Genomic DNA, 12500 nt, shown 5'->3' with positions numbered 1-12500 from the left:
AGGTCCCTATATAGTAATACTCTCATATACATTAGACAGGTCCCTATATAGTAATACTCTCACATACATTAGACAGGTACCTATATAGTAATGCTCTCATATACATTAGACAGGTACCTATATAGTAATACTCTCACATACATTAGACAGGTACCTATATAGTAATACTCTCATATACATTAGACAGGTCCCTATATAGTAATACTCTCACATACATTAGACAGGTACCTATATAGTAATGCTCTCATATACATTAGACAGGTACCTATATAGTAATACTCTCATATACATTAGACAGGTACCTATATAGTAATACTCTCATATACATTAGACAGGTCCCTATATAGTAATACTCTCACATACATTAGACAGGTCCCTATATAGTAATACTCTCATATACATTAGACAGGTCCCTATATAGTAATACTCTCACATACATTAGACAGGTACCTATATAGTAATGCTCTCATATACATTAGACAGGTACCTATATAGTAATACTCTCATATACATTAGACAGGTACCTATATAGTAATGCTCTCATATACATTAGACAGGTCCCTATATAGTAATGCTCTCACATACATTAGACAGGTACCTATATAGTAATACTCTCATATACATTAGACAGGTCCCTATATAGTAATACTCTCATATACATTAGACAGGTCCCTATATAGTAATACTCTCACATACATTAGACAGGTCCCTATATAGTAATACTCTCATATACATTAGACAGGTCCCTATATAGTAATACTCTCACATACATTAGACAGGTCCCTATATAGTAATACTCTCACATACATTAGACAGGTCCCTATATAGTAATACTCTCACATACATTAGACAGGTCCCTATATAGTAATACTCTCACATACATTAGACAGGTCCCTATATAGTAATACTCTCATATACATTAGACAGGTCCCTATATAGTAATACTCTCACATACATTAGACAGGTCCCTATATAGTAATACTCTCACATACATTAGACAGGTCCCTATATAGTAATACTCTCACATACATTAGACAGGTCCCTATATAGTAATACTCTCACATACATTAGACAGGTCCCTATATAGTAATACTCTCACATACATTAGACAGGTCCCTATATAGTAATACTCTCACATACATTAGACAGGTCCCTATATAGTAATACTCTCATATACATTAGACAGGTCCCTATATAGTAATACTCTCATATACATTAGACAGGTCCCTATATAGTAATACTCTCATATACATTAGACAGGTCCCTATATAGTAATACTCTCATATACATTAGACAGGTCCCTATATAGTAATACTCTCACATACATTAGACAGGTCCCTATATAGTAATACTCTCACATACATTAGACAGGTCCCTATATAGTAATACTCTCACATACATTAGACAGGTCCCTATATAGTAATACTCTCATATACATTAGACAGGTCCCTATATAGTAATACTCTCATATACATTAGACAGGTCCCTATATAGTAATACTCTCATATACATTAGACAGGTCCCTATATAGTAATACTCTCATATACATTAGACAGGTCCCTATATAGTAATACTCTCATATACATTAGACAGGTCCCTATATAGTAATACTCTCATATACATTAGACAGGTCCCTATATAGTAATACTCTCATATACATTAGACAGGTCCCTATATAGTAATACTCTCATATACATTAGACAGGTCCCTATATAGTAATACTCTCATATACATTAGACAGGTCCCTATATAGTAATACTCTCATATACATTAGACAGGTACCTATATAGTAGCATATTAAGTCCTCCTTTCAGTGGCAGTTTTTAATTGAACAACCCTGGACGTATTGCACAGCCCAAATAGCCTACGTATTGCACAACTAACATATTTCACAAGCCAAATAGCCTACATATTGCACAACTAACATATTGCACAACCCAAATAGCCTACATATTGCACAACTAACATATTGCACAGCCCAAATAGCCTACATATTGCACAACTAACATATTGCACAACCCAAATAGCCTACATATTGCACAACTAACATATTGCTCAACCCAAATAGCCTACATATTGCACAATTAACATATTGCACAGCCCAAATAGCCTACATATTGCACAACTAACATATTGCTCAACCCAAATAGCCTACATATTGCACAACTAACATATTGCACAACTCAAATAACCTACATATTGCACAACTAACATATTGCACAACTCAAATAGCCTACATATTGCACAACTAACATATTGCACAACCCAACTAGCCTATGTATTGCACAAATGACACACATCCACATAACCTAAGCAGTACACAATGGCATATTGAACAATCCAACAGCCCATGTATTAGTAACACTAACATATTGCATAACCCCAGTAACCACTTATTACATCTGTCTGTCTCCTCTCCTCTCTCCTCCTCCTCCTCCTCCTCCTCCTCCTCCTCCTCTTCCTCTTCCTCCTCCTCCTCTCGTGTCTCAGGTCGGACGACAAGAAGCCGTTGTCATGGCGATCATTACCCAGGAAGCCCGGCAAGACTCTGTTCAACACCCTCACCAACCTCCACAAGACCCTGGAGAAGAGTGAGTCAATCACAAGGCGCTTTTAAAAATAAAGTGACGAGTGCTTCAGACACAGAAAACACCGAAAGAAAAACAAAACTACTGAAACAACAAACTCTTACCGCTTTTTTTTTTTTTTAAATGTTTAACAGTTCGCCTTTGTCTAGTTCGGCTCACCGGAGGATAAAGCCTGACATCCAGCGCATCTATCACGGCGATATCTGGCGCTTGGCAGATATCCCTCCGCTTCTATCTATCTATATCTTGCAGCTGCATCTGGAGCTTAGCGCTGCCCAGGATGTTTTATCCATCCGTCCATCTTTAACTGGTTATTCCGGGACAGGTCCTGGGGGCAGCACTTCCAGCAAGGGTCCCTAAACTTCCCTTTCCCGAGCCACATTAACCATCTATGACTTGGGGATCCTGAGGCGTTCCCATGACAGTGTGGAGAAAAGAAGCTACATTTACATCGCTATGTTTTGGTTTAAAAATCAAGATCTTTTGCTACGTTTCCCCCTCTCATTCCCCCTGCCCCCGTTGTTTGTGGAGCCTGGGCTGTCTACAGAGACCGCGTTTTTTTACAGTGTTCAGGGGACAGGCAGCTAGCAGATAGTGAGGAGATGTTTTTTACGGTGTGTTCAGGGGACAGGCAGCTAGCAGATAGTGAGGAGATGTTTTTTACGGTGTGTTCAGGGGACAGGCAGCTAGCAGATAGTGAGGAGATGTTTTTTTACGGTGTGTTCAGGGGACAGGCAGCTAGCAGATAGTGAGGAGATGTTTTTACGGTGTGTTCAGGGGACAGGCAGCTAGCAGATAGTGAGGAGATGTTTTTTACGGTGTGTTCAGGGGACAGGCAGCTAGCAGATAGTGAGGAGATGTTTTTTACGGTGTGTTCAGGGGACAGGCAGCTAGTAGATAGTGAGGAGATGTTTTTTACGGTGTGTTCAGGGGACAGGCAGCTAGCAGATAGTGAGGAGATGTTTTTTACGGTGTGTTCAGGGGACAGGCAGCTAGCAGATAGTGAGGAGATGTTTTTTACAGTGTGTTCAGGGGACAGGCAGCTAGCAGATAGTGAGGAGATGTTTTTTACAGTGTGTTCAATGGACAGGCAGCTAGCAGATAGTGAGGAGATGTTTTTTACAGTGTGTTCAATGGACAGGCAGCTAGCAGATAGCAGATTTTTTTTGACATCATAAGATAATTAAAACACGTTATTAACTCTGCTGTATTTTCCTCCCCGTCGCTGCAGTTTGCACCCCCGGCCAGGAGGAGGCGACGCTGGAGTTCCTGCTGACGGACTACGACCAGATCTACCGGAGCCAGAAGCAGCTGGAGCTGGAGATCCAGGAGGCCTTCCTCCGCTTCATGAGCTGCCTGCTGCGTGGATACCGAACCTTCCTGCTGCCCATCACCCAGGCTCCATCAGACACCACCACGGACTGCAGCTCCCTGTTCAACCTGCAGGGTCTGTCTGTCTGTCTGTCTGTCTGTCTGTGTGTGCTTGTGTGTGTGTCTGTCTGTCTGTCTGTGTGTGCTTGTGTGTGTGTCTGTCTGTCTGTCTGTGTGTGTTGTGTGTGTGTGTGTGTGTGTGTGTGTGTGTGTGTGTGTCTGTCTGTCTGTCTGTCTGTCTGTGTGTGCTTGTGTGTGTGTCTGTCTGTCTGTCTGTGTGTGCTTGTGTGTGTGTGTGTGTGTGTGTGTGTGTCTGTCTGTCTGTCTGTCTGTCTGTGCTTGTGTGTGTGTGTGTGTGTGTGTGTGTGTGTGTCTGTCTGTCTGTCTGTCTGTCTGTCTGTCTGTGCTTGTGTGTGTGTGTGTGTGTGTGTGTGTGTGTGTGTGTGTGTGTGTGTGTCTGTCTGTCTGTCTGTCTGTCTGTGCTTGTGTGTGTGTGTGTGTGTGTCTGTCTGCTTAAAAATCCAAACGTAGCGATGTGAATGTAGCCTCAAGTCACGCAGGATGAGTATTACGTATCCGGTCTGACTTTGACGGGTGACTTGGCGTCTCCCCTGCAGGGTTCCTGAAGTCTCGGGATCGAACGCAGCAGAAGATCTACGGTCAGCTGACCAGGACGCAGATGTTCACTCAGTTCATCGAGGAGTGCTCCTTCGTCAGCGATCGGCACGCCTGCCTCGAGTTCTTTGACGAGTGCGTCCAAAAGGTCAGAGTAGCGATGATACCTTTCTTATAATCATGTTAATTTAATTTAGCACCTTTTTACAGACAGTAGCAAAGGGCTTTCACAAGAGAAGATTGTTTAAAGTGCTCACATTATGCTTTTTGGCTTCTTCCCTTTCCTTTATTGTGTTATACAGTACAGGCCAAAAGTTTGGACACACCTTCTCATTCAATGAGTTTCCTTTATTTTCATGACTATTTACATTGTAGATTCTCACTGAAGGCATCAAAACTATGAATGAACACATATGGAATTATGTACTTAACAAAAAAAGTGTGAAATAACTGAAAACATGTCTTATATTTTAGATTCTTCAAAGTAGCCACCCTTTGCTTTTTTTGATAACTCTGCAAACCCTTGGTGTTCTGTCAATGAGCTTCATGAGGTAGTCACCTGAAATGGTTTTACCTTCACAGGTGTGCTTTGTCAGGGTTAATTAGTGGAATTATTTCCCTTATTAATAAAAAAGCAAAGGGTGGCTACTTTGAAGAATCTAAAATATAAGACATGTTTTCAGTTATTTCACACTTTTTGGTTAAGTACATAATTCCATATGTGTTCATTCATAGTTTTGATGCCTTCAGTGAGAATCTACAATGTAAATAGTCATGAAAATAAAAAGGAAACGCATTGAATGAGAAGGTGTGTCCAAACTTTTGGCCTGTACTGTATATCTTTTGAGGTGCACGTTATAGGTTTACAGGGTGAAAAAGCCCAAAGTCCCCCAAAGGGACTTACCATCTCCAACAGGAAACACTGTTCACAAACTGCTCCAATCAGCTCTATTGTAGTCCAGCCTTTACTTCAGAGACCAACGTGGTCACTTTGTAACACACGTTATGATGCTCACCTAGCTGCTAGCATGGTACGCCCTCATACTCTGCTTCTGACTGGCTAGTAGTCCTTACCTAGCTACTGTCAGGGCACGCCCTCATACTCTGCTTCTGACTGGCTAGTAGTCCTTACCTAGGTACTGTCAGGACACACCCTCATACTCTGCTTCTGACTGGCTAGTAGTCCTTACCTAGGTACTGTCAGGGCACACCCTCATACTCTGCTTCTGACTGGCTAGTAGTCCTTACCTAGGTACTGTCAGGGCACACCCTCTTACTCTGCTTCTGACTGGCTAGTAGTCCTTACCTAGCTACTGCTCCCAACAAAGATGCAACAGAAGTGAGAGGTCTCACTCTGTAGCTAAAACAGAGAGCTCAACACACAGGGAGAAATTTTGTTATGATTTCTTAGACGCTTTTATCCAAAGTTCGATCCAAATAATACAAGAAACAAAATTAACATAAATTAATATGTAATTGTTATGTAAAGAAGAAGTAACCCTCTGTTTTGTTTTGTGTTTTTTTCTATAACTTTGTGTCAGTGATGTTCACTTTGGTACCTCAAAAGTATGAAATAATGAAATAAAAACGGATCTGTACTGATTTTCAAAATATTCTTGATATTTTTGTTTATAGATTTTTTTTTTTAAATGCAATTGAAGATTATGGCCAAGCAAGTCAGTCAAGTTGAAAGCCAAAGAAGTAAGCTCTCAAATGCTTTTTATTCCATGTTTTTATCTGCTATAGAGCCTGAGAAATTAAGGATATAGTAGGCTTTGACAAATTTTGACAAATATTTCTGGAAACCCTTAGGTTTTGGGAGGGGGTTACAGAAAAGTACTTAGGCAAAAAAGGCCTTTTTTAGCAGGTGTTTTAGGCCTAAATGGGTTAAGTGGCGTATGTCCTGTCGCCTATCTCCAGGTGGACGTGGAGAAGCCGGAGGAGGTGAGGCTGATCGATCTGGACGAGACTCACAGCGGCGAACACACCGTCTTCATCATGCCTCCTGAAGAACCGCAGGAAGCTGATGGCTCCGAGTGTCCCGCACTCTACAGGTACCGTACACGTTATTCAATTATGGAAAAAGGTCTTTAAACTGTTCAATTTTATTTATATAGCACGTTTAAAAACAACCTCAGTTGACCAAAGTGCTTAACACGCTCCAAAAGCAACGAGACAATAAACACAAACAAAGCACGATGTACAATACAAAATAACTGACAGTAGAAAAAGAATAAGGTCAATAAGGTCAAGATATCAAAGCTCAACTTGAATGGAAAGCCGATGAATAATAGTGGGTCTCAAGCATGGACTTGAACGTTTCAATGGTCCGAGCTGTTCTTACATGACTAGGTAAACTACTCCAGAGGTTTGGATCAGCCACTGAAAAGGCTCGGTCATCGAGGAGCATCTGATTGGACGACCTGAGTGCTTTGACAGGCGTGTGGACATGTAAGAGCTCCGATAAGTAAGAAGGCGACAACCCATTTAATACATATGCCACATTGTCTGGATCAACGGAAGTACATTTACAGGATAATAGCCTGACGTCTAGGGCTGCCACCTCTTAGTCGATTAGTCGACTAATCGGTAGTTTTGGTCTTAGTCGACTAAGATTTCTTTAGTCCATTAGTCATTTTTTATGCTTATTCATGCTTAATTACTTATTTCCAAGAAACTTCTGAGCACATTTATGGTAAACACAAGATTTAAAGTGGTGCTTTTGCAGGATTAATTGTGGAGAAACTCAGTTTTACAGATGGTTAATTAACTACATTTATATTGTGCTTTTCTAGTCTTAACCACCTCTCAAAGCTCACAGCTCTGTCGATTAAATCAACTAATCGATTAGTCGACTAAATCCTATAAGTGTTAGTCGACTAAGAATTTCTTTAGTCGAGGACAGCCCTACTGACATCCATGTCCCTCTCGCCTTCCACTCTCTCTGTGCGTGGCCGTTCTCTTCAGGAAACCACAACCTTTGTCACTGCGATGTGAGTCGCGTATGCTCAGATTTAAACGCTTTACGGCATAACGTGTCCTACCTGATGTTAGCCGAGTTAGACCGGCTCTGGTCGAGTGCAGATGTGAGTTGCGTGTGCTCAGATTTAAACGGTTTACGTTACATTATATGTTATTTAGCTGACTGTTTACTGCATAACGTGTCATACTGAAATTTTTGAAATCCATAAAATACTAAACGTTTCTCTTTACGTACAGTAACAGAAGATGGTAATCATTTCAAAAACGTTTTAGCTACAGTAGAGGCCAAAAGCTTGGACACACCTTCTCATTCAATGTGTATCTTTATTTTCATGACTATTTACATTGTAGATTCTCACTGAAGGCATCAAAACTATTAATCAACACATATGGAATTATGTACTTAACAAAAAAGTGTGAAATAACTGAAAACATGTCTTATATTTTAGATTCTTCAAAGTAGCCACCCTTTGCTTTTTTTGATAACTCTGCAAACCCTTGGTGTTCTCTCAATGAGCTTCATGAGGTAGTCACCTGAAATGGTTTTACCTTCACAGGTGTGCCTTGTCAGGGTTAATTAGTGGAAGTTTTTCCCAATTTACAATGTAAATAGTCATGAAAATAAAAACGAAACACATTGATTGAGAAGGTGTGTCCAAACTTTTGGCCTGTACTGTATCTATGATTGTTAGATTGCTAACGTTAGCTCAAAATGCGATTCAAGTGACAGCCTTTGTTGTGTTTGATTCATAACTTGTAGCCAGCAGCTAGCAGTCATTTCAAAACGTTTTAGCTATGATTGTTTGATTGCGTACGATAGCTCAAAAAGCCGTTAGCATCTTGGAGGCTACTTGTCGCGAAGTGACGTGTGCAACTCACATCTGCGCTCGACTCACATCGGGCAGTGACAACCTTCGAGCTAGCGAGCTACACGATGAAAATGCCAAGTTTGTGGTGCAACAAGGCCGGCATGCTCGGTTCTTTCGGGGAAAGATTGTAAAGATTGGCAAAGAATATGTATACGGCATTTATTTATGCTTCTGTGTTAAATCTACACCGTGGTTACGTACGTTAAGTACGTGGAGACACGACCCTTCGCCGTAGCCTGACTCTAGAGTCACTACTCTCTCTGAAGAGAATCACCGTCACTCTCTTACTCACTCTACCACACACTCCCCACTAGGGATGCACCAAATCCAGATTTTCGGGGTTTGGCCGAATACCGAATCCACAGGTTAAGATTCTGCCGATTCTGAAACTGAATACTGAATCGTCCTCCCATCCTGAGTCCATGAACACGGTACAACACAACACATGAAAGAAGTAAACAACGTCCACAGCTGTGTATTTTTTATTTTATTTTATTTTAACTGTAAAAAAAAGAGAAAGAATAGGCAACATTATGCCAGGAAGACAAGTGGGAAAAACTATTTTGACAATTACCATATGCCAATGTTTATCCTATCTCAAGATCCAATCAATATCCAAAATATTACCAGCAAAGCTGGTTATGGTCGTCTGGTGAACACCAGTTTTTACTCTACCAACTCCACCAGACCAGACTGGACATGTCCAACTCTACCAACTCCACCAGACCAGACTGGACATGTCAGACTCTACCAACTCCGCCAGACCAGACTGGACATGTCCAACTCTACCAACTCCACCAGACCAGACTGGACATGTCAGACTCTACCAACTCCGCCAGACCAGACTGGACATGTCAGACTCTACCAACTCCACCAGACCAGACTGGACATGTCCAACTCTACCAACTCCACCAGACCAGACATGTCCAACTCTACCAACTCCACCAGACCAGACTTGACATGTCCAACTCTACCAACTCCACCAGACCAGCCTGGACATGTCCAACTCTACCAACTCCACCAGACCAGACTGGACATGTCCAACTCTACCAACTCCACCAGACTAGACATGTCCAACTCTACCAACTCCACCAGACTGGACATGTCCAACTCTACCAACTCCACCAGACCAGACTGGACATGTCCAACTTTACCAACTCCACCAGACCAGACATGTCCAACTCTACCAACTCCACCAGACCAGACTGGACATGTCCAACTCTACCAACTCCACCAGACCAGCCTGGACATGTCCAACTCTACCAACTCCACCAGACCAGACTGGACATGTCCAACTCTACCAACTCCACCAGACTAGACATGTCCAACTCTACCAACTCCACCAGACTGGACATGTCCAACTCTACCAACTCCACCAGACCAGACTGGACATGTCCAACTTTACCAACTCCACCAGACCAGACATGTCCAACTCTACCAACTCCACCAGACCAGACTGGACATGTCCAACTCTACCAACTCCACCAGACCAGACATGTCCAACTCTACCAACTCCACCAGACCAGACTGGACATGTCCAACTCTATCAACTCCACCAGACCAGACTGGACATGTCCAACTCTACCAACTCCACCAGACCAGACTGGACATGTCAGACTCTACCAACTCCACCAGACCAGACTGGACATGTCCAACTCTACCAACTCCACCAGACCAGACTGGACATGTCCAACTCTACCAACTCCACCAGACCAGACTGGACATGTCAGACTCTACCAACTCCACCAGACCAGACTGGACATGTCCGACTCTACCAACTCCACCAGACCAGACTGGACATGTCCAACTCTACCAACTCCACCAGACCAGACTGGACATGTCCAACTCTACCAACTCCACCAGACCAGACATGTCCAACTCTACCAACTCCACCAGACCAGACTGGACATGTCCAACTCTACCAACTCCACCAGACCAGCCTGGACATGTCCAACTCTACCAACTCCACCAGACCAGACTGGACATGTCCAACTCTACCAACTCCACCAGACTAGACATGTCCAACTCTACCAACTCCACCAGACTGGACATGTCCAACTCTACCAACTCCACCAGACCAGACTGGACATGTCCAACTTTACCAACTCCACCAGACCAGACATGTCCAACTCTACCAACTCCACCAGACCAGACTGGACATGTCCAACTCTACCAACTCCACCAGACCAGACATGTCCAACTCTACCAACTCCACCAGACCAGACTGGACATGTCCAACTCTACCAACTCCACCAGACCAGACTGGACATGTCCAACTCTACCAACTCCACCAGACCAGACTGGACATGTCAGACTCTACCAACTCCACCAGACCAGACTGGACATGTCCAACTCTACCAACTCCACCAGACCAGACTGGACATGTCCAACTCTGCCAACTCCACCAGACCAGACTGGACATGTCAGACTCTATCAACTCCACCAGACCAGACTGGACATGTCCAACTCTACCAACTCCACCAGACCAGACTGGACATGTCCAACTCTACCAACTCCACCAGACCAGACTGGACATGTCCAACTCTACCAACTCCACCAGACCAGACTGGACATGTCAGACTCTATCAACTCCACCAGACCAGACTGGACATGTCCAACTCTACCAACTCCACCAGACTAGACATGTCCAACTCTACCAACTCCACCAGACCAGACCAGACTGGACATGTCCAACTCTACCAACTCCACCAGACCAGACTAGACATGTCCAACTCTACCAACTCCACCAGACCAGACCAGACTGGACATGTCCAACTCTACCAACTCCACCAGACCAGACATGTCCAACTCTACCAACTCCACCAGACCAGACTGGACATGTCAGACTCTACCAACTCCACCAGACCAGACTGGACATGTCCGACTCTACCAACTCCACCAGACCAGACTGGACATCTACCAACTCCACCAGACCAGACTGGACATGTCAGACTCTATCAACTCCACCAGACCAGACTGGACATGTCCAACTCTACCAACTCCACCAGACCAGACTGGACATGTCCAACTCTACCAACTCCACCAGACCAGACTGGACATGTCCAACTCTACCAACTCCACCAGACCAGACTGGACATGTCAGACTCTATCAACTCCACCAGACCAGACTGGACATGTCCAACTCTACCAACTCCACCAGACTAGACATGTCCAACTCTACCAACTCCACCAGACCAGACCAGACTGGACATGTCCAACTCTACCAACTCCACCAGACCAGACTAGACATGTCCAACTCTACCAACTCCACCAGACCAGACCAGACTGGACATGTCCAACTCTACCAACTCCACCAGACCAGACATGTCCAACTCTACCAACTCCACCAGACCAGACTGGACATGTCCAACTCTACCAACTCCACCAGACCAGACCAGACATGTCCAACTCTACCAACTCCATCCAACGAACGCCAACAAACACAGACGGCCAGCCCACACTGACCCAACTGTTGGCATTTGTTGGAGCAGTGTGCAAGCTCCTTAACTTGATGTGTGTTCTGATTTTTCCTCCCATATGTCCAGTTATGAAACCTTCCCCACCCTGAGGCCCGAGCTCTTTGACCGGCCGCAGGACCAGCTCCGAGTCCCGGCGAAGGGCAGCGCCCCCAGCAGCCCCGCGCCCCGACGCACCAAACAGGTACTACAACACACAGCTTTTAAAAATATATATATAGTGTATGTATAACCTGCATGTAAACGGCAATCAAAGGGGAATAATCTCTTTCATTAGCCATGTACACAGCTTATTTGGAATATTGTCTTTTTCAAAAAAAATAGGGCAAAAAGCTAAATGCATGTAAACATACTCATTCTGACCATAGACCAGGCAGCTTTTTTTGTAAAGCCGGCTAAAATAACTAATTTACCCAGGATTTACTAGCATTCCCAACAGGGTCAGCAGTTAAGTTGTCCATTTTCATAAATTGTTTTCTAATAATAACTACGCCTTTTACAAAGCAACTATTTAAAAGTCAGTTTATCAGCAGGCGATCACATACAGGAAGACCACAGTGCAGCCGGATGCTTTACCAAAATAAAACACATTTCAAAAT

General features: G+C 43.5%; 1 protein-coding gene across 3 annotated transcripts in view; it reads left to right on the top strand.

Annotated features, from left to right (window-relative positions):
* Positions 1–12500, top strand: part of dennd4b (DENN/MADD domain containing 4B) — a 106065-nt gene that overhangs the window by 66623 nt on the left and 26942 nt on the right. For all 3 annotated transcript variants that reach the window (XM_028581725.1, XM_028581724.1, XM_028581723.1), the window contains 5 exons: positions 2491–2591; positions 3820–4035; positions 4577–4722; positions 6495–6628; positions 11971–12085. In XM_028581725.1, coding sequence (XP_028437526.1) covers positions 2491–2591; positions 3820–4035; positions 4577–4722; positions 6495–6628; positions 11971–12085 — 712 coding nt within the window. The remainder of the gene's footprint in view (positions 1–2490; positions 2592–3819; positions 4036–4576; positions 4723–6494; positions 6629–11970; positions 12086–12500) is intronic.

This window comes from Perca flavescens, chromosome 6 (genome assembly GCF_004354835.1).
Source record: "Perca flavescens isolate YP-PL-M2 chromosome 6, PFLA_1.0, whole genome shotgun sequence".
Lineage (NCBI taxonomy): Eukaryota > Metazoa > Chordata > Actinopteri > Perciformes > Percidae > Perca > Perca flavescens.
This window is presented reverse-complemented; position numbering and strand designations above follow the sequence as displayed.